At 44.9% G+C, this 19,102-nt stretch overlaps 1 protein-coding gene across 6 annotated transcripts in view; it reads left to right on the top strand.

Annotated features, from left to right (window-relative positions):
* MTMR3 (myotubularin related protein 3) overlaps window positions 1–19,102 on the top strand; it is a 74,591-nt gene that overhangs the window by 17,963 nt on the left and 37,526 nt on the right. For all 6 annotated transcript variants that reach the window (XM_084217482.1, XM_084217481.1, XM_084217479.1 and 3 more), the window contains 3 exons: window positions 13,689–13,766; window positions 17,584–17,657; window positions 18,031–18,120. In XM_084217482.1, coding sequence (XP_084073608.1) covers window positions 17,655–17,657; window positions 18,031–18,120 — 93 coding nt within the window. In that variant the 5' untranslated portion in view covers window positions 13,689–13,766; window positions 17,584–17,654. The remainder of the gene's footprint in view (window positions 1–13,688; window positions 13,767–17,583; window positions 17,658–18,030; window positions 18,121–19,102) is intronic.

Here is a 19,102-nt window from a genome sequence, read left to right as displayed (position 1 = left end):
CTGGGCACAGAAGATCGTTCTGATGGCTGGAACTCATACTACCCTTAGTTTTCCAGCCTTTTAAAAGTCCATTAACATACAGAACAGTGTGGGAGCTCTAGTGGGTGCTGTGGATCCTTAGCAGAAGAGGTGCCATAAAAGGAGCAGTGCAAGAAGGACTGACCTGCTCCAGGACTCCACACTGGCTGCAGGGTTTAAGGAAAAAGACTGTCTGAAAAGTTCTGGGTTCAGGGAGTTTTGTCCTCCCCAGATCGCTGGGTGAGGGTTTATGGGAAGAAGAGGATGGAGAAAGGAATTAAGGATCATACATATTCCAAGGGAGGCTGAGCAGAAGCTTCACAGGTGATCACAGTGCTTGCATTTCCTAATGTGTAACCCTTCACTCCATGGTTTTATGTAGGGATCCTTTAGGCTGCAATTGCAAGTTGATTTCCATGGCATGTATGAGCAGTGAAAATACCTGCTGGGTCATTAATGCAGGGCTTGGCCTGTCAGCTTTACCTCCCTTGTTTACTCACTGTGCAATTCCATGTAACAGCTTAGGCCAAAAATTCAGTGCTGAGCCTGTCAGCCTGTCAAGGATCTCTTCCCTTACAGCAGCACTTCCACACCAGTGCTCTGACTTCCTGAAATATGTGAAATAGTAAAATACCAGAACAGGCTACTCTGTCCTACCTGTTCTTGCAGGATCTGTTTTTCAGCACCCAACTCAGTAGCAACTGGAAAAGAGAAATCTCTTTAGTTCAAGCCTCAAGTTGTTCAGGCTGAACATGGAAGTTTGGTGGTAGGTGCTGGTTCATGGTGGCATTTTTATTTTGGAGGCCTCTCCCATCAGGGAATTCCTGTGGAACAGTTCTGTCAGCTGGACCTGGAGCTGATGCAGAGATGTCACATCTCCAAGCTAAGGACGCAGAACTGGTACTTCTAATAAACATACATACCATGGATCCTTGTTCTTCTTTGACAGACTAATCTAAGCTTCCAGCTAAGCTTTCCTGCATAAAGATGTAATCTTCCATCCAGGAGAGGAGTTGGGCTATTTTTTGGCGTTTGAATCTAAATGAGCAAAATTGTGCAGGCTCTGAAATACAAGACCTGAATGCTGAGGTTGTTCCTGCAGCGAGCTGTTATTTATCTAAATTACAGATGCTTTTTCATCTCAGCTCTGAGCATTTGCTTCTAGATTTGTCTTCATGTGTAGATTTGTGTTACATCAGCTGCATAACCTTCTGAAATAAAGGCTTACAGTAAAAGCAAGGCACGCTTAAGTATTCTGAGCATTGTTCTTACCCTTGTTGTTTTTGCTCAGAGCATGAAGGTTTCCTGTGCCTTCGAGTATTTCTCTGAAGTTGGTCTCAGATTCCAGCTTTAATATTGGAATTGATTGCCTGGTGATCCTCAAACCTCAGCTGGATGAGTCCAAAGAACAACTGGATGTAACGGAACTGTGCCAGTGGGGGCTTGCACTCCCTGGTGTGCTGCTCTCCGCTCATTCCAATTGTTCTGGATTCTTTTTTTGCATATTGATTTTGGTTCTTTGTACGTTCCCATTTGCACTCAAAGGGGCAGAAGTAACTTCTGTTGTTTTGTAATTGGATATTCAGCCTTGTTTCTGTTACATAAATCTGGTGGGGAGTTGGTGTCTCTGAAGGAAAGCTTTCTGGGAAGTTCATCCCCCTGGATCTGATGGCAAGTGTTGCTGCAGGCAGCCTGGAGAGTTACGGGAAGGGGAGAAATTCCTGCCCTCTCTTGGTTTGGATTTTGACCAGAGATTGCACCTCATAAGATATTTAAGGAGGTCCTTGAGTACCTGAGCAAACGGAGGCTCAGAATTGTGTTTGTTCATTTTCAGCAGCTCCATCCTGTGTGTGCAGTGCGACCCAGGGTGTCAGCTGAGGTCAGGGGTTTTGGCATTTAATTTCATCAGAGGAAAGGTAGTGAGGCAGGACCCGAACCCCAACGTTTATTGCTCCTTATTTATCTTGTAACTACTTTTTTAAACAAAAATTTGCCAGATTTACTTTTTCACTCCAAGCAAATGCACCTTAAATATTTTATTCTCATGGGTTTAATGCAGATTTCTCAGAGTTCATGTTTAGTAAGTACAGACTTGGTTTTGATACTCAGGTGGTTATCAGAGGGTGCTTCAAATGGAATGATAGAGACCAAAAATAGATTGATTTAGTTGATATTAATTTTACTGTGGAGTGCCACTTCTGTGTATTTAATTGAAGCTTGAGATCTGCAAGTCACAGGTAAGAACTGCAGTGTTACAAATGTGACTTGTGATATTTTCACATCTTTAGGAAAGCTTGTGGATTAATGCACACATGCTCTTGTATGTTTTTCTAATGTGCAATTTAAAGGGGACCTGGTAAACCTACTGCGAGGATGGTTATAAATCTTTATATTCTTTAAAGAAAGGTTAAGTCCTGCTGGCTGGTAATGATTTAAATGCAAAAATTGAAATGGATAGTTGTAGTCTTGCATATATGGCATACATATTTTTTAGAATCTGGAATTAAATGAAAATTACCTTCCCTGATGCATCAGTAACAGAGTGAGCTGTGAACTGCTCTGACTTCTGCAATGCCTGTGGGAGAGATGTGGATGTGTTGTGTTTGGGTAATGTGATGAAGAGCCCAAACCTTTGCTTCTTCAAAATGATGATTTATCTCTTAATTGCAACCAAGTCTTTCTTAGTAAATTAGGTTTGTTTTGAGTCACACAGGGAAGAAGTGAATGTTCTCTAAAGGATAAAACACTTAAATGACTACTTACATTCTTTGTACTATTATTCTTCCTTCTCAGGGTTTGTTGTATCTACCAAAAGGAATGAGTTTCTGTAGGGAAAATAATTGAGAGAGGTTTTAAATAAGTGTCTGTATATACTAATTTGTTGTGCTTTTGAAAAGGTCCTTTAGTAAAAAATAGGATACTGGAGAAATCTCTCTTTTAGATAAAAGCTGATCTGCTGTAGAGAACTTGGTGTGGTCTGATTTAAGTGAGCAGGTAGGAAGGGAAATCTTCTTGTTCCCTCATTCCTTTTGGAATCTCTGTGTGGCTGGCAGGATTGACCGAAGGAAATACAGGTACCCTACAGAATTAATTCTCTTTTCCACATCTGCTGGTACCTTTCTATAGAAGGTTGGACTTCAGTGGATTTTAACTTTAGGAGAAGGGTGAGACTTGGCTGTTAAAGGAGCTCTGTCAAACCTTGTTTCACTAGCAGAGCTGCAGTCTGTTGCAGAACTCAATTTCAATTTCAGCTGAAACTTCTGTGTTTTGATACACATCCGTGCCTCAAGCAACCACAAACCCTTCTTTGGTGTCTCTGAAATGCCTAAATATATTTAACTTTGACTTTGTGCTGTTTAGTTTTTAGAATAAGTATATACTGTTAATCTAAGCAAATTCCTTCCTGGCACGGAAGGGCTGTGCAACTTCAGTGTAAGGGAACAAGCCTGTGTACTTTCAATATTATGGAAGTTGTTATGGAGAAAGTATTTTGGGGTCTTGTCCTGAACTCAGCCTCCCTGGGCAGCCTGGAGACATGACTTTAGAAATTGGAGTCGTTCTTGCCTTTGACACATTGAAGATTTGAACATTGCAGAGCATCTAACTTGATTTAGTTGATGGAGGACTATTGGGCTTAAGGATCCATACAAGTAGAAAAATACGTGTTAGAGTCAACTGGTTCTGAAGCAGCAATGTTGTGTCTCTAGAGGGATGCATAGTGCTGTGTGACAAAATTAACTGCTCTATTAAAGACCTCAGTACTTCACACCAGATACTGCTAATGTGTGTAATTGATCTTCCGAACCAGCCACGGGAATTGAAGCCCATTAAAACATTTCTTGAGGCGATCACAAGAGCTGCAAGACTCCTCCATGGGCTTCTGCCTCCCACATCAAAGGGCTGTGCTGCCTCAATCCCTGGTGGCTGCTCTGCTGAGGATCTTGGTGAGTTTCACTGCTGCTCACTAAAGCTGGATCCTCAGACAGCTCCGTGTCCCTTTCCCATGTGCCTTCATGCACAGGACCCTTTTGAGATTCTTTTTCTTTGCCTGCTGTTTGTTTGAGTTGAGGTCTGTCTCCAGCTCTTATTTAAGTGCAGCTTGTGAATGGAAAGTAGTATTTTGCTGTTACATTTCCTGCTTCTGAAATTAACTGTGACTTTCCACAAGTGGAAAAAGATAGGAATAAACAACTGTCTTAATACTTGGAAGATACTGAGCCAGTTTAACTACAGGAGGGAAAGTATTTGCTTTTCCTCCTTTTTCTTTTTGCTTTAGTGAGCTGGTGAGTTCTAAGACCAGGCTGGACACTGGGGCTTGGAGCACCCTGGGATAGTGAAAGGAGTCCCTGCCCTTGGCAGGGGGTGAAACTGGATGAGCTTTAAGGGCCCTTCCAACCCAAACCATTCCATGGTTCTGTGGATCAGCTGAGCAGGGAAAGGCCAGGAAGCAGCAGATTTGCTGGAGGCAGAGTGCTGTACATTACCCAAACCAGTTTGTCCCTTGTGATCTAAATGCAGGAATTAACAGGAGAAGGCATCCCAGTCCTGAGTGTGTTCCTGTAGGGAGCCAGAGCTCTTCCCTGCTGTGCCTGGCTGAGGGCAATGCCACTGGGAATCTTCTCCCTCTGTAACTTGACTGGGAACTGCTGAAAGTTTGGAGAATCTGGAACTGGCATTGGGCTGATGGAAATGCCTGTTGGCTCTCCCTGGAAGGAGTTGCTGCTGAAGTGCAGGGAGGGCAGGACCCTGTTCTGGTAAATCCTGGGTGTGCCTGGAACTTGCTGGATAAATAGGACCCAGCAGAAAGCTCTGTGCAGTCCCTTGAGCTGCTGGGCTTTCCTGACACAGCTCTTGCTGGTCCCCTTATCATGGACAAGCACGCTTGGCTTTATCTCCTCCAAATTTGACTTTTGCAATATTCGCACACACGGAGCTTCTGGTGAATGGTGAGTGCTCTTGGTGGCTTGGCAGCCTTGTGGGTGATGGCCAAACAAGTGTGTGGACTGCTCTCTAGGAAACAGCTTTTTGTGAGCATAGAAAAGCTACTCTGATCCTTGATTAGTTCCTGAAATGTGCAATTTAGGGGGTCACTTCATCAAAAGGGGTTGCTTGTAGCTAAATAAAGCTGTCTCTCAGCTTAGGTCAGCTCTTTCAATATGGTTATTTTATTCTGTTTAGGATTGCTTTGCATTGACTAATAAGGGAATACCTAAAGTCAAGGCTTTTCTTGGTTTGAATTAATTACTAATTTATACTGTAAATAATGCTGTGATCAAACATAATTGTCCCCTGCCATGGTGATTGAAGAGACTTTGAAGGGAAGGGCTCTTCATCCTCAGGTTCACAGATTCTGGCAGAAATACATAAATTACTCCTAAAAGCCCCTTCAATTCCCTTCAGTCCAGAATGCAGTCATGTGCTTGACAGCTCTGAAGTGGATCAGGGCTTTGGGAGGGTGCTTGATGTCTGAACTGTAAACTCTGCCATTCAAACGGAAACTACTTGAATATTTCACAAAGAAGTGAGCAGGTTAAGAGATGAACAAGCTAATTGATTAGTTCTGTAAATAAATGTCATTTCTGCTGGAGCTGAAGTGATTCTTAAGCTGCCTCCAATTCTAGAAATTTGAAATGTCTTGCAATTTTTCAGGCTGTGCTGCTCTGGAAGCACACAGCATCTACAGCACTGTAGGGTGGTGGTTCCAAGATCTGCTTTCTGGGTTAGTTTTTCGTTGTGTTGAGGAGCTGGAATATGCCATGATGGGTCTGAAATGCCAGAGTTGTGTAAATTAAGGAAGGGGGGGTGTTTTGTTTGGGAGGAGTATGGGAGCAGTACCCTTTCTGCTGGCTCACCGTGCTTCAGGGAATAGCAGCATAGTCTGTTTTAAAGCAAAACCACCTTAATACCACATCAAAAAAGGCCTTTTTGGAGTGTGCCACAATTTTACCAAGTGCTGGGTTAGTTTGAAATATTAACTGTGCAGTCGTGTAAGGTGATCCAGTGCGAGTCCTGGAACACGGAGCCTCCCAATGGCTGCTGTTCCTCGATGGAGGCAGTGAGGGTGGATGTGTGCATCTCCCATGGCCTCCTTGACAGGACAGGTCTTTTCAATGCCATGGAAGAATTAATGGATTAAAGCTTTACCCATAATTACATTGTGCAAGGTGTGCAAGCAGAAGAAGGGATGTCTCGTTCTAGGCCTTGGTAACAGCAAACAGACTTTTGTGTCCTGCCTGGCCTGGGCTGTGCAGCACAGCAGTGCTGAGGAGGGGGTTTTTTTAGAGTGTGGAGGGACAGGACACAGGGAATGGCTTCCCACTGCCAGAGGGCAGGGATGGATGGGAGATTGGGAATGAGGAATTGTTCCCTGGCAGGGTGGGCAGGCCCTGGCACAGCGTGTCCAGAGCAGCTGTGGCTGCCCCTGGATCCCTGGCAGTGCCCAAGGCCAGGCTGGACATTGGAGCTGGGAGCAGTCTGGGACAGTGGGAGGTGTCCCTGCCATGGCAGGGGTGGCACTGGATGGGCTTTAATATCCCTTCCAACCCAACCCATTCCATGATTGCCAGGCCTTTGTGTGGACCAAGGTCCCCCTGAGGAACACCTTGTAATAACTTAGGCATTTATTTCTCAGAGCATGAATAGATTATTAATAACAGGTATTTGCTATTTCAAAAAATTGTCTTACAACAAAAGCATCCAGTGGTGTTTTGTTAAAAAGATTTTCAACGTTTTATGCCAGAAATAGTGTGGTGAAAATGAGGTCAGCTGAGGAGCTGAGAGCTGTGACTGTGTGTGTTGCCCTGAGGAAGTTCAGGTTGGGAGAAAAGTCCCATGGGAGTGTATCTTGAATCTCCAGAGGAACTTTCAAATCACAGATTCTTCCTATTTTGAAACCCTTCTTTCTCTTTTTTATTCCTTGTCAGTGTCTGTAGTGTTGCTGTTGGGAAATCCCAGCAGGTGAGGAGCTGTCCTGGGCAGCGTGGGATGCTCCTCTGGGAGGGGCTGCTGCCCCTTCCCGCTGCTGAGGCCCTTACAGGAGGGTCTGAGCTGCAGCAAGATGTGCCTGGAGGAGGGAAGGGGGATGGAGAAGTGTTTTGGGAGGATGAGTAAAACCTTGGAGACTTTGATTAACAGCCACTTCTCCTTGTTTGCTGCCTTCCTTCCAGAAAGGCAGAAAGAGGGGAGGGAGTGTGACTCATGGCAAATGGGCTGTGAGGACTTTAATGGAAAAAGGGGAACTGTTAGGAGCAAATTATTCCCTTCTTTCTCCATTATGCCTTTTCAAATGGAAACTTCTGCTGCCTGGTCTAACCTTGCTGTTTGTTTCATAACTCCAGTCTGGTATTTCCTTGCATTTCATGGCTCTTTGGTTACCTGTTGGCATAAATCCCCTTCCCAGCACACCTGATCACCTTTCCAGCCTAGAACCTCCACAAATCCACTGGGTCTGTGTGCTGTCAGCTTCCAGAAATCCAGATTCAGTTCCCTTCCTTCCAGGTTTCTCCACAGTTCAGACTGATCTGTGTGGCTGTTGGTCCTTGGTAGCTGTCCCTCCTGTGTCACGCACATAAAATGGAGGAATATGGAGTAATTGAAATAAGAGGAAAATTATAGACATGGTGCAGAAAATCTCTGATGAGTAAATTGTATCCTGGCCTATGTGGGAATAATTGAAGCCTTTGGATCCCAGGGTTTTATCCAAATGAAAAAGGAATTTAAAGAAAAGAGAGCCTGAAATTTTGTAAGAAGAAGTGACATTTCGTTGTGGATTTTGGTTTCAAGCTTGCTCTGGTCTTTTGACCTGGGTTGTTTTGAGATCAGTGAAGGGAAATACTGATGTAGAGTATTTTATTTGGGAGCACTTTGCTAAAAGGCTTCTTATTTTGGGAATAATTAATACTGCTATCCCCACTAAATATTGGTTTTTATTCTAGACATCAATTATGGGGAAAAATGGATCTTTCTTAATGCAAAATCAATTTTTTCTGTACTATCTGTTGCTATCAGACCCCCACAAATGCTTTTCTTTCCTTCCTCTGCCATTCCAAGTTCTGCTTTCCTTTCAAGATGGTTTGGGTTTTTTTTGCTTTAACTTTGAACTGTTGCTTCTGCATTTAATTTCTGAAGAGTGCAAGAAGTGATCTTTAACAAATCTGCAAAGATAATCAGCTTAATCAAACTGCTTTAAAAGCAGATTAATGCCACTTCCGAGTGGGAAGATGAAGGAAGCCCAAATGCCGACCTGCCATTAGTGGATGAGTCAGTGCAGTGACAGATGTTGACAAAACTTTTTTGATGCTTTGGTCTCTTCTAATTAATTTTATTCTTCGCTCATAAAAGCAGAGAGAACAGAAAGTGGATTGAGATCTTTTCAAAATGCTCTGATGCAGGACAGTTCCATGGGTGCTGTGGGAACGTGGGATGTTCCATGTGGCTGCTCTGCTCTCCCTGTCAGGTATTTGAGTTTGGCTGTGTGCACACCTTCATATCCAGCTGCAGTGATGTCATTTCCTTCAGGGGAGTGGATGATGGACAAGATGGAGAGAACTGGGGTTGTTCAGCCTGGAGAAAAGGAGGCTCAGAGGGGACCTTGTGGCTCTGCACAGCTCCTGACAGGAGGGGACAGCCAGGGGGGTCGGGCTGTGCTCCAGGGAACAGGGACAGGAGGACAGGGAACGGCCTCAGGCTGGGCCAGGAGAGGGTCAGGGTGGATATTATAGAATATTTCCTCATGGAAATGGTTGTCCAGCCCTGGCACAGCTGCTCAGGGCAATGCTGGTGTTCCCATCCCTGGAGAGATTTAACAGCACTGTGAATGTGGCTCTTGAGGACGTGGGTCAGCTTGGTGAACACAGTGGTGCCAAATCAGTGGCCTCAAAGGTCTTTTTAAACTTTAAAGGTTCTGTGACACGTGGCACTAAAAAACCAGAAAATGCCTCCCTGAGGATCAGCATTCCTTCTTCTCCATGTGCACGTTTTCAAACTTTCTATTAAGGAGCAGCCTTGCCCCATCCAGCTTGGGGAGTGGCTGCATTCCCAGTGCTCCCATCCCTCTGTGGTTTCCAGCTTGGCCACCAGCTGACCACATCCCCCAGCTGGTGGGCAGCTGATGGCAGCACTGTGTTCTTGCTCCTGAGCACGCTAAGAGTTGTGTAAAAATAGCAGGGAAAGGAAGCTCAAATCCACCAGGAAGAACAGAAACAGGAGAGAGGAGTAGAAGAACAACCTGTGAGCTAAAGTGAGCGGGGAGCAGCCAAACCCAGAGGTGATGAAAGAAAAGGGGGGTGTGTGGTAATCCTGTGCAAGAGAAGGTTCCCCTCATGGCAGAGCTGGGGTGAGGTGAGTGGGAGCAGCAATTTTGGGAAGTTCAAAATGTAAACAGGAATGCAGAATTTCTCATCTAAAACCACACTTGCATCATGTTAGGTTGGGACATGGTGTGGCACAACCAGTGTGCAAATGCTATGTTTTGGCAAAGGGAGGAGAAAATACATCTTCAAAATAGTCAATTAGTAGGAAAAAAGCTTCATTTGGTTGTGTTTGTTTACATCATTATGAGGATAACTGGTAGCTAGAGAAAATCTGGATTTGTTTTCCTCCCCAGTTATTTTTCCCTTGTGCCATTTCCATGCTTATCAAATCATGGCTCTCCTGCTTTGGCTGATAGAGCCTTTCAGCAAAGAAACTGTAGAGACAACTTTCCAGTCACCTAATTAAACAAACATGTTGATTGAAACTTCTCCAGAGTGCTTTTCCTAGCAATTTGCCAATGTTTTATTAAAATAAATGTCAAGAAAAACACTGTCACAGGCTCAAATAATTTAGATTTTGGAGTTCCTGTAGTCCTTCATTGCTCAGAATAGGGCTGGCTTTGATGTTGGATTGGGTAGCCCTTGGAATCCCAGGGCTGGGGTATGGCCAGGGATGAAAGTTTTACAGTTTGGAAACAATTATTTGAAATTTCCCCCTCCAGCTGTACTATTACTTGTGTTTCACTGTATGATTGATATACAATGCAAATACTCTACTTCTCCAAAACATCTTCCAAGAAAAAAAAACTGGAGGAAAGACCTTTGTGCTGAGTATTCACCCAGTGCCCAGGTTCCCAAAATAGGCACCAGAGCAGAATCCTAGAGGATGACTTGAAGGAAAAGTGAAGTGTTTGTGTTCCTATCCCCTTCTGTCCTGGAGCAGAGTCACTTGTGACATGTTTGAACTGGGCAGGGACAGGATGTCCTTGGGCACCTGTGCTGGAGTCAGGGACCGGGATCGTGCCCTGCCCAGGTGAGACCCCACCTGCAGAGCTGCCCCAGCCCTGGGGCCAGCACAGGAAGGACCTGGAGCTGCTGGAGAGAGTCCAGAGGAGGCACCAGAGATGCTCCAAGGGCTGGAGCCAGGCTGGGAGAGCTGGGGGTGCTCACCTGAGAGGAGAAGGCTCCAGGGAGAGCTCAGAGCCCCTTGCAGGGCCTAAAGGGGCTCCAGGAGAGCTGGAGAGGGACTGGGGACAAGGGCTGGAGGGACAGGACACAGGGAATGGCTCCCACTGCCAGAGGGCAGGGATGGATGGGAGATTGGGAATGAGGAATTGTTCCCTGGCAGGGTGGGCAGGCCCTGGCACAGGGTGCCCAGAGCAGCTGTGGCTGCCCCTGGATCCCTGGCAGTGCCCAAGGCCGGGCTGGACACTGGGGCTGGGAGCAGCCTGGGACAGTGGGAGGTGTCCCTGCCATGGCAGGGGTGGGATGGGATGGGCTTTAAGGTCTCCTCCAACCCAAACCATTCTCTGCTAACCCAAACCAGCTCTGAGGGTGTGACAGCCTCATAAAGGTTCTGCAAAGCCCATTTTTAAATGACACACTTGACTCAGGATTTAGTGAAAGGATCCTGTCCCTTTTCCATCTCCTCCCCTTGTCTTTCCTGATGGTGCTGAATCCCTTCTGTGGCTCACACAGCTGAGCTGTTGCAGAGGAAGTGGTGGGAGCACCTGGAGGGGGTGGCTGGATCCCTGTCCTGAGGTGCAGCTCCCTGGGATGTGCTGGGATGTGTTAATTAAACAGCTGCTCCCGACCTTGGAGTGCTCCCATCAGGAGCTGGTGTTTTGAAGAGGGCTAGCAGAACTCAGAGCAACGTTTCTTCTTACAGGCAGCTTTTCCCCTTATTTTGGCAGAAGTTGTTGACTTAGGAAGTGATAACATTGGAGGTTCTTATCAGAGCCCAGCAGCCTTGCAGCAGGAATGCTGATGAGCGTGTCAGGGGGGTTTGCTGAGCTCTGGCAGCAAGAAAGCGGAATTGTTAATGCTTATATTGGAACATTTTTGTCCTGTTTTTAAACTTCTTGACAAAACTCTTGAGATTTGGTGGCTTCTTCCAAGCCTCATTAAAATCAATAAAAAGCTTGTTGCAGATTTTGTGAAGGTTTTTTTTCCCCTCGTTTGGACTGAAACCACACAAAATCAGTCCAGCTCCTGCACCCAAAATGTGTATCTTGCCTTTTGAAAAGCAAATACGTGGCCAGAACAGTGTCTCTGAGGAGTCATTCTAGAGCTGTATAGTCTGCCTTCAGAGCTTTTTTTTGTGTGTTTAATAAACTTGCTCCATATTCCCCTCAAAGGTGACTTTGTATCAACAGGCAGTTGTGAAGTTGTACTTGTTGCATGCTCAAGCTGGTACCTCACAGTCCAACTGTGCCCATTCCCACCTGGGTGCTGGGATTGATTATCAACCCATAAAATTATTGGGATTGGTGTTTGACTTGTTGGCTGAGAGAGATTTTTTTAAAAATAAAAACAAAGTTGACCTCTTTTACAGGTAATGAAATGTTGCTTTTAGAAACTGTTTTATGAAATGGTAAATCAAAGTTTAGCTGAGGTTTTGGACAGCTGGCATTGACACAGGGGCTTTCTGTTAGAGCACATCCTCAGCTCCCTGTTTGTGTAAATGCTGAGATTCCATGAGATTCCCTAAAGTGTCCCTCATGTGAGATGGTAGAATTCCTTCTGGTGTATATGACTTGTTTTAGAATCTTAAAATCATGAAAACCCTGCAGGGGAAGGGATCCACAGGGATCATTGATCCAGCTCTACCCAGACCCCCCAACAACCCCACCCTGGGCATCCCTGGCAGCGCTGGCCAAAGGCTCCTGGAGCTCTGGCAGCCTCGGGGCCGTGCCCATTCCCTGGGGAGCCTGGGCAGTGCCAGCACCCTCTGGGGGAAGAACCTTGCCCTGATCTCAGGCTGAGCTGCCCTGGTCCTGGAGCCATTCCCTGGCTCCTGTTCATGTCCCAGAGCAGAGATGGGAGCTGCCCCTTGGGAGGAGCTGCAGCCCCTGAGGAGTCTCCCCTCATTCTCCTCTGCTCCAGCTGAACATTCCAAATGCCTTCAGTCCCTCCAGACCCTTCCCTGTCCTTGTGCCCCTCCTTTGGTCCATCTCCAACAGCTTTACATCCTTCTGACATTGTGGTGAAACTGTCCCCAGCACCAGAGGAGAGGCCACCCCAGAGCAGAGCTGGCCAGTCCCCTCCCTCACCCAGCTGGTGATGCTGGGCCTGGGGCACAACTCCTTGAAGTACACAATTTTTGATGCACAACTTCTTAAACTCTTCCTTTCTACTCTGTCAGTCCTAAAATTACATCTCCTTTTTCTGTGTAATACTTCTTTTCCTTGTCATAATCCATAAACTAAAGGACACAATGAAGGCAAAATACCAAAGCATTTTATTTCATTTACCAGAATGTGAAAACTATCAGTAGTTGTGGCACATCAGAGTACAGGCAAACTATTTCCAGCAGCAGGATTATATGGTGGAGAAGTTGGACTTTCCAGGCATATCCAGATGCAGTGTGCTACTGGGAGAGTATCCAAGTTTCTGTGAGCAGCAAACCTTTGGATGCAATGGAGTGGTGTCCCATCAGTATGGCTGCTTGTGTGCTTTAGGAGCAATGGGGTTAGCCTGGAACTTTCACTTTTAGTGTTTGGGTATTTTGGCATTAAACTTTATGTCCTGATGCCACAGGAGGTACTTGTTGGTCCTGTTGGAGTGACTGTAGGAATGAAGCAGTTCAGATATTTTCTCCATCTAATTTTTGACAAATGTGTATCTTTGGCACATTACCTCATTTTTGATGCAGTAAGTGTTTCGTGCAGCGTTTGAAAATCCAAAGGAAAGGCAGGAGTGGCCCCATGAGCATTGCTGATCCCTGGGATTTTTGCACCACTGGACCAAAGCACATGGACAGCAATCACTGTTTGGGGGTCTTCATTGGCTTTCTTGGGGCCAGAAATTCCAATTGCAGTGTAAAATTAAACCCACTTTGAAGAGCAGTATAATTCCAGTGGGATCTTCTATAAAACTCTCTCCTGTAGGTTGTATTGTGAGGTAATTTAGGCTTTGTTTACTCATTTATGAAAATTCTGAATTGCTTTGTGGCCACAATTTCAGAACTGCTCCTTGCCAGAAGAGAGGCCTTATCCACAGGTATCCATCAGAATTCAGGCCTGGAATTCCCTCTCTGGGCATGTTAAGCTCTTGTTACAACCCCAAGGCACTCAGACTTTTTCCCCTTGAATTAATCCAAACTCCCCCCAGAGTGGAGTGTCCTGTCTAGGATGCAGGTTCAAAAGTGGTTTTTTCAAGGGAGGTTCATGTTGTAAAGTGTTGTCTTTGTGTTTGCAGCTGCCAATGTGAAGTATCAGAAGAGAACAGTTGGAACTTTCTGGGACAAGAGAGGACTGTTTATTCTCTCATTCTTTGGTAAGATCAGCTCCTTGTTTGTGGATTCTGTGCACATCATTGGTTATTCTCTTAGTTAAATCAAATGTTTTCCAAGATCTTAGATAAAAATTAGTATTTCGATGAGTTGGAGATAGCAACCTTTAATTATTGAAAAAGAAGGTTCCTGACTCTCAATTGTGCCCAAGCCTCCAACATGACTCTTTGTCCGCTCCTGTTCCTGAACAATGTGCAAATATCTGTGTTGTCAGCTGCTCTCCCAGTAAATCCTGGTGAGAGTTGCTCAGTCCCTGCAGCCTGTGGTGCCAGGAAAGGGGAGAAACCTCCCTGTCAGGGACTGTGATGAGGGAAACTGAGTGTTTATCCTTATCTCAGAAATTTCCTTCCACCTGCCAAAGGGGGAGAAGTGTTTTCAGCTTGCTACAGATGCATCTTTTGCTCAAGGTACAGCACATTCCTGAATGTTCAGTTCTCAAATTTTCTAATGTTCCTTTGCCAAAAAATTTGCATTCCAAACTCAGAGGGCAGCTGTGCCACTGTATGTAAACAGCTCAGGGGTCAGCTCAGTCTCATTTTGATATTAAAATACATGGAATTCAATCTGGATGAGGAAGGTAAAGGAACAAAATTAAATGCTTGGATTCTTTTTCCTTTTTTCCCTCCAGTTTTTTCTTTTCCTTGCTGAAATTCCAACTGTATTTAAATATATGTGAATCTAAATGATCCTTTATTTAGCTAATCTTTTTTGTTTAGATTCACTGGCAAACAGATGGTTATTGCTACTCTTAATTATCTACATAATTTAAACCAGAAGGTACATCTGAAACAAAAGGTAATTAAGATGTTCCCATAGAGGCTGAGGTTACAACCTTTGCTCATCATTTATCCTTTCAAGCAGAACATAAGGATGGAGAATTAACAAAACCATTCTCTTTTTTGACATAATTTAACACACGTGGAATTGCAGGTAAAAGAACAGACAGCAAATTGATAACATCACCTTTTTTTGGCCTCAGACCTGACCAAACCCAGTATTTGTACCAATAAAACCAAGTTTTATTTCACTGCTCTGTGTATAAGCTGCTGCTATTTTTATGTGATCCTGTTGATAAGGAGGAGCCTGAATTTAAGGCTGCTTTCCTGGCCAGGTTTTTAACTGAGCTGTGTTTGTACCTTTCCATTTCATGTCTGGAAAATGGGTTTTACTGTCAGGGCAGAGCTGCAGTTGAACAAAATGAGAATTCTCCTTTCATTCTGCAGTCCTAAAAGTGGTATGGATCAGCCTGAGCTTGGGTTTGTGCAGGACTGCTGCTGGGCTGGCTTTGTCCCCAGCTGTCCCTCGGAGCAGCAGGGTGGGGAATGATGGTGGGAGGGTTCAGGAGTCTTTGGAGGAGTTGATATGAGGAATGCTCTTACTTCCAAGGCTTCTAAAGCCAGAAATGCCCTTATGAGGTGGCAGCAGCCACTGGCATCCTCCTTCTGTTCCCATGGGAAGAGTGTGGTGTACTGGGAATGGGTTGGAAAGCTTTGGGATAGGAAGAAGTGTGGATTCAGGTGTGGTTTGGCCTGTCCTGAGCAATGTGTGGTGCATCCAGAGCTGTTCCCTTTTCCTTGTGCTCAGCCCAGTGACCTTGAGCCGCTGGAGAGAGCGGGCTCAGCTTGTGGATGTGATGGGAAAGGAATGATTTCTCTCCAAGTATTCACTGTCCAGCAGCTCAGAGAGCCTCACTGTAACAATTCAGCCTTTTTGCTGTTTCTGTCAGCAATTTTCAGCATTCCTTTGGTGGCAGGGAAGTTGCTGAAGTGTTTCACTGATGCCCAGCAGCAGCCAGAGCAAAGTGTTTGCTTTAGAACCAGTCCTATAACTTCTTGTACCATTTATCTTGGCAGCATCACCCTTTGCTGCCAAGGGTCCAAAGTGATCCTAAGTGAAACAGGCAGGTTTTTTTTTTTCCACACAGCTTTCCCAAAATTCACCTTAAAAAGGAAGATTCTCACATGGAAAAAGCCACACTGTCACAGTAGAAACTGTTCTGCACTGATTGCAGGAGTTATACTGAAACTTGGTACTTTGGGTAGTCTCTGCTGGAGGTTTATGCTGGATTTTAGGAGCACAGCTGTAAGATATTTAAAAAGACTCAATTTTCTAAGCTAATACTGCTTTTATTAATATGTAGGTGGTTATAGAATAAACTTATAAATTACATATATCTAATCAAACTGAACCATGAAAGAATTTTTTCCATCATAGTGCCTATTAAATTAAAACTTTTCCTCAGAGATACTAAGCAAACTTCAGTGGTGTTTCTTTTATAATTGTATGTGAAGCTGAAGGAGTTCCTTGAAATAACAAGGTATTTTTTATATCATACTATCCTGGAATGGTTTGGATGGGAAGGAACCTTAAAACCCATCCCATGGCCCCCCTGCCATGGCAGGGACACCTCCCACTGTCCAGCCTGGCCTTGGGCACTGCCAGGGATCCAGGGGCAGCCCCAGCTGCTCTGGGCACCCTGTGCCAGGGCCTGCCCACCCTGCCAGGGAACAATTCCCAATTCCCAATCTCCCATCCATCCCTGCCCTCTGGCAGTGGGAGCCATTCCCTGTGTCCTGATGCTTGAGGCTCTTGTCCCAAGTTCCTGTCCAGCTCTCCCAGGATTTTATATCTACTTCTTGCATTAATTTTTAGTGAATCCATGGCAGTTTGAGCTCGATTCTCCTCATCATTTCCCCCTTTTATGTAAATATATTCACAAACACACCTATGTGAGGACACTTGATGTGCAGCTGCTGCTCCTTTGCCCTCTGTCAATATTCCATACCAAGCACAGGATGTGTCCAGAGCTCCCTGCAGTGCTGGGAGCTGATGGATTGAAGTGCTTTTCTCTGTCAGCCTCAGTACTGATAATTTGAAATACATTTATAAGTAAAGTGAGATATGAGCTTTGGATGTGAGCTGAGAACTGACTGCGCTCTTGTGATGTATTTTCATTTGTGAGTTTTGTGTGCCACAGTCTGCAAACCCCATAAATACCTGAGTGAATCCTGGTTGAGTAGAACAGGGAAGAACCTCCCTGGATTAAAAAAGCTGAGTGTAAAATCAATCTCAAACCCCAACTGTAACTCCTGTATTCACTGCAGTCATTAAGTTCTTAATTTGTGATTTGTGTAAACCTCAGGACTGTGTTAATATTCCCAGAAAAAAATTGCAGATGATCAAAGCTCGGGGGGTTGTTGGGCAGTGGAGAGGGCAAGTCCCCAGTGTAGTGATCTGGAACTCATGGAAATGTCAGTGCAGGAAAATGGATATTTTGGTACCTCCACAGATATCCAAAATCAGCCATAAGTGTAAAATGAGGATTTTTATCCCAATAAGAACGCCAGTTCATGTGCCATAGTTGAAACAAGCTTGTTCCAGGAGGATCCAAGCCCTGTGTTCCACACCAGATCAGCCCCAACAATCCCTTTGGATTTGTATCCCACGGATTTCTGATTCATCATCTACAGGCAACTTGGGAGAAAATTCTAGGGTATCCAAAAAATGAACATGTTTTAATTTAAATTATATAAACACTGGTCTAATTGCTGCCTTCAGACAGGTGTTCTCCCAGCAGCACATCCAAAGGTAATTTTTCAGGATGAACAGAAGGAACCAGACACATTTTGAAACAATTTTGGCTCTCAGGAGAGGGAGCTTCTATAGATTTCATCTTTTCATAATTACTGTTTGCTCTCAGTTTATTAACAGCTACATTCACAGTCTTTAAAAGTTAATTTGTATTTATTTGCTAAAAGAAAATGAATCTTGTTTCATCATTATACTTTCCTGATTTTCTAGATTTTAGTAAGTGAAGAGCTCAAAGTATTGCAAGTAAAGACGAGGATTCCTCCTCCTGCCCAGGGCCTGTCATGGTAAGCAAAGGGGCTTTGTGGGCTCTGTGACAGAGCAGGAGAGTTTAAAATGGGAAAAACATTAGGGAATTAATGTTTACATGTGGGCTTGTTGAGTTTTAGGCATAGTGCTAATGCTTTTTTCCTAATGCTGCTATAAATCTTGCAGCTTTTAATGACTTTATTAATCAGGCTGTAGGAAGGAAACTGGTTGCTAATACCAAATTTGTTGTCTGAGGGCCCATGTTGGAGAGTTTAAAAACTTTAGTGAGTTACTGCTCCTGGAGTTCTCTGAACACTTCATCCTGTGGGAGCTTTTCCTTGGCTGTGGATGGTTGGGAAAGGTGGCAGCAGGTGCCAGTGCTGCAGGTGACTGTCACACTTTGTTCCTCAGGATGAAGAGACTCAGCACAGCCTTGAATGCATCCAGGCTAATCAGATTTTTCCCAGGAAGCAGCTGATCCGAGAGGATGAGAACCTTCAGGTAATCACCACGCTGCTCCTGTTCAAATCACACTGCCTCCAGTTGGTTATGGATTCTCTGCCCTCTCCTCTAGAATTTTAATTACAGTTAGCCCAGAAACTCATTTTCTCTATTGGTAGGACAGAGAACTTGGGCATTTTATTGCCAAGAAATTCCTTCAATTGTCTGAAAAATATCACTGCTACCTGTGCACTAATTCCAACGGTAAGGTTTTATTCCATAGCTTAGAACTCTGTTGTTTTGAAAAAGCAGCACTAAGGTGATTGAACGCTGCCTTGGCATCTGGTTATTATGAAGCCAAAAGTCTTGGGCTGCACAAAAAGAGATATTTTAAAATTTCTTTATTTTCCAAAGTGCATTTTGAAATCAGTTTAGTTCAAATGATTTACTCTAGAATCGTGGAATAGTTTGAGTTGAAAAGGAGTTTAAAGCCCATCCAGTTCCCCTGCCATGGCAGGGACACCTCCCACTGTCCCAGGCTGCTCCAAGCCCCAGTGCCCAGCCTGGCCTTGGGCACTGCCAGGGATCCAGGGGCAGCCACAGCTGCTCTGGGCACCCTGTGCCAGGGCCTGCCCACCCTGCCAGGGAACAATTCCCAATTCCCAATCTCCCATCCATCCCTGCCCTCTGGCAGTGGGAGCCATTCCCTGTGTCCTGTCCCTCCAGCCCTTGTCCCCAGTCCCTCTCCAGCTCTCCTGGAGCCCCTTTAGGCCCTGCAAGGGCTCTGAGCTCTCCCTGGAGCCTTCTCCTCTCCAGGTGAGCACTCCCAGCTCTCCCAGCCTGACTCTCCATGTAGACACTCTTGCATCAACTGAAGAGTTTCATTGTAATACAAAGTATTTTTATTTGATTTGAGCTACTTTGGTGTAAAACTGGATCACTTTCAAGTTGGGTATTTTCACTTTCCACCAGCTCAGCTAAACTGGGTTTAATCACATTTTAATTAACCAGTGACAATTTCCACATGTGGTGTAATGAACTT

This window comes from Fringilla coelebs (assembly GCF_963513975.1).
Source record: "Fringilla coelebs genome assembly, chromosome: 17".
NCBI classification, from domain to species: domain Eukaryota; kingdom Metazoa; phylum Chordata; class Aves; order Passeriformes; family Fringillidae; genus Fringilla; species Fringilla coelebs.
This window is presented reverse-complemented; position numbering and strand designations above follow the sequence as displayed.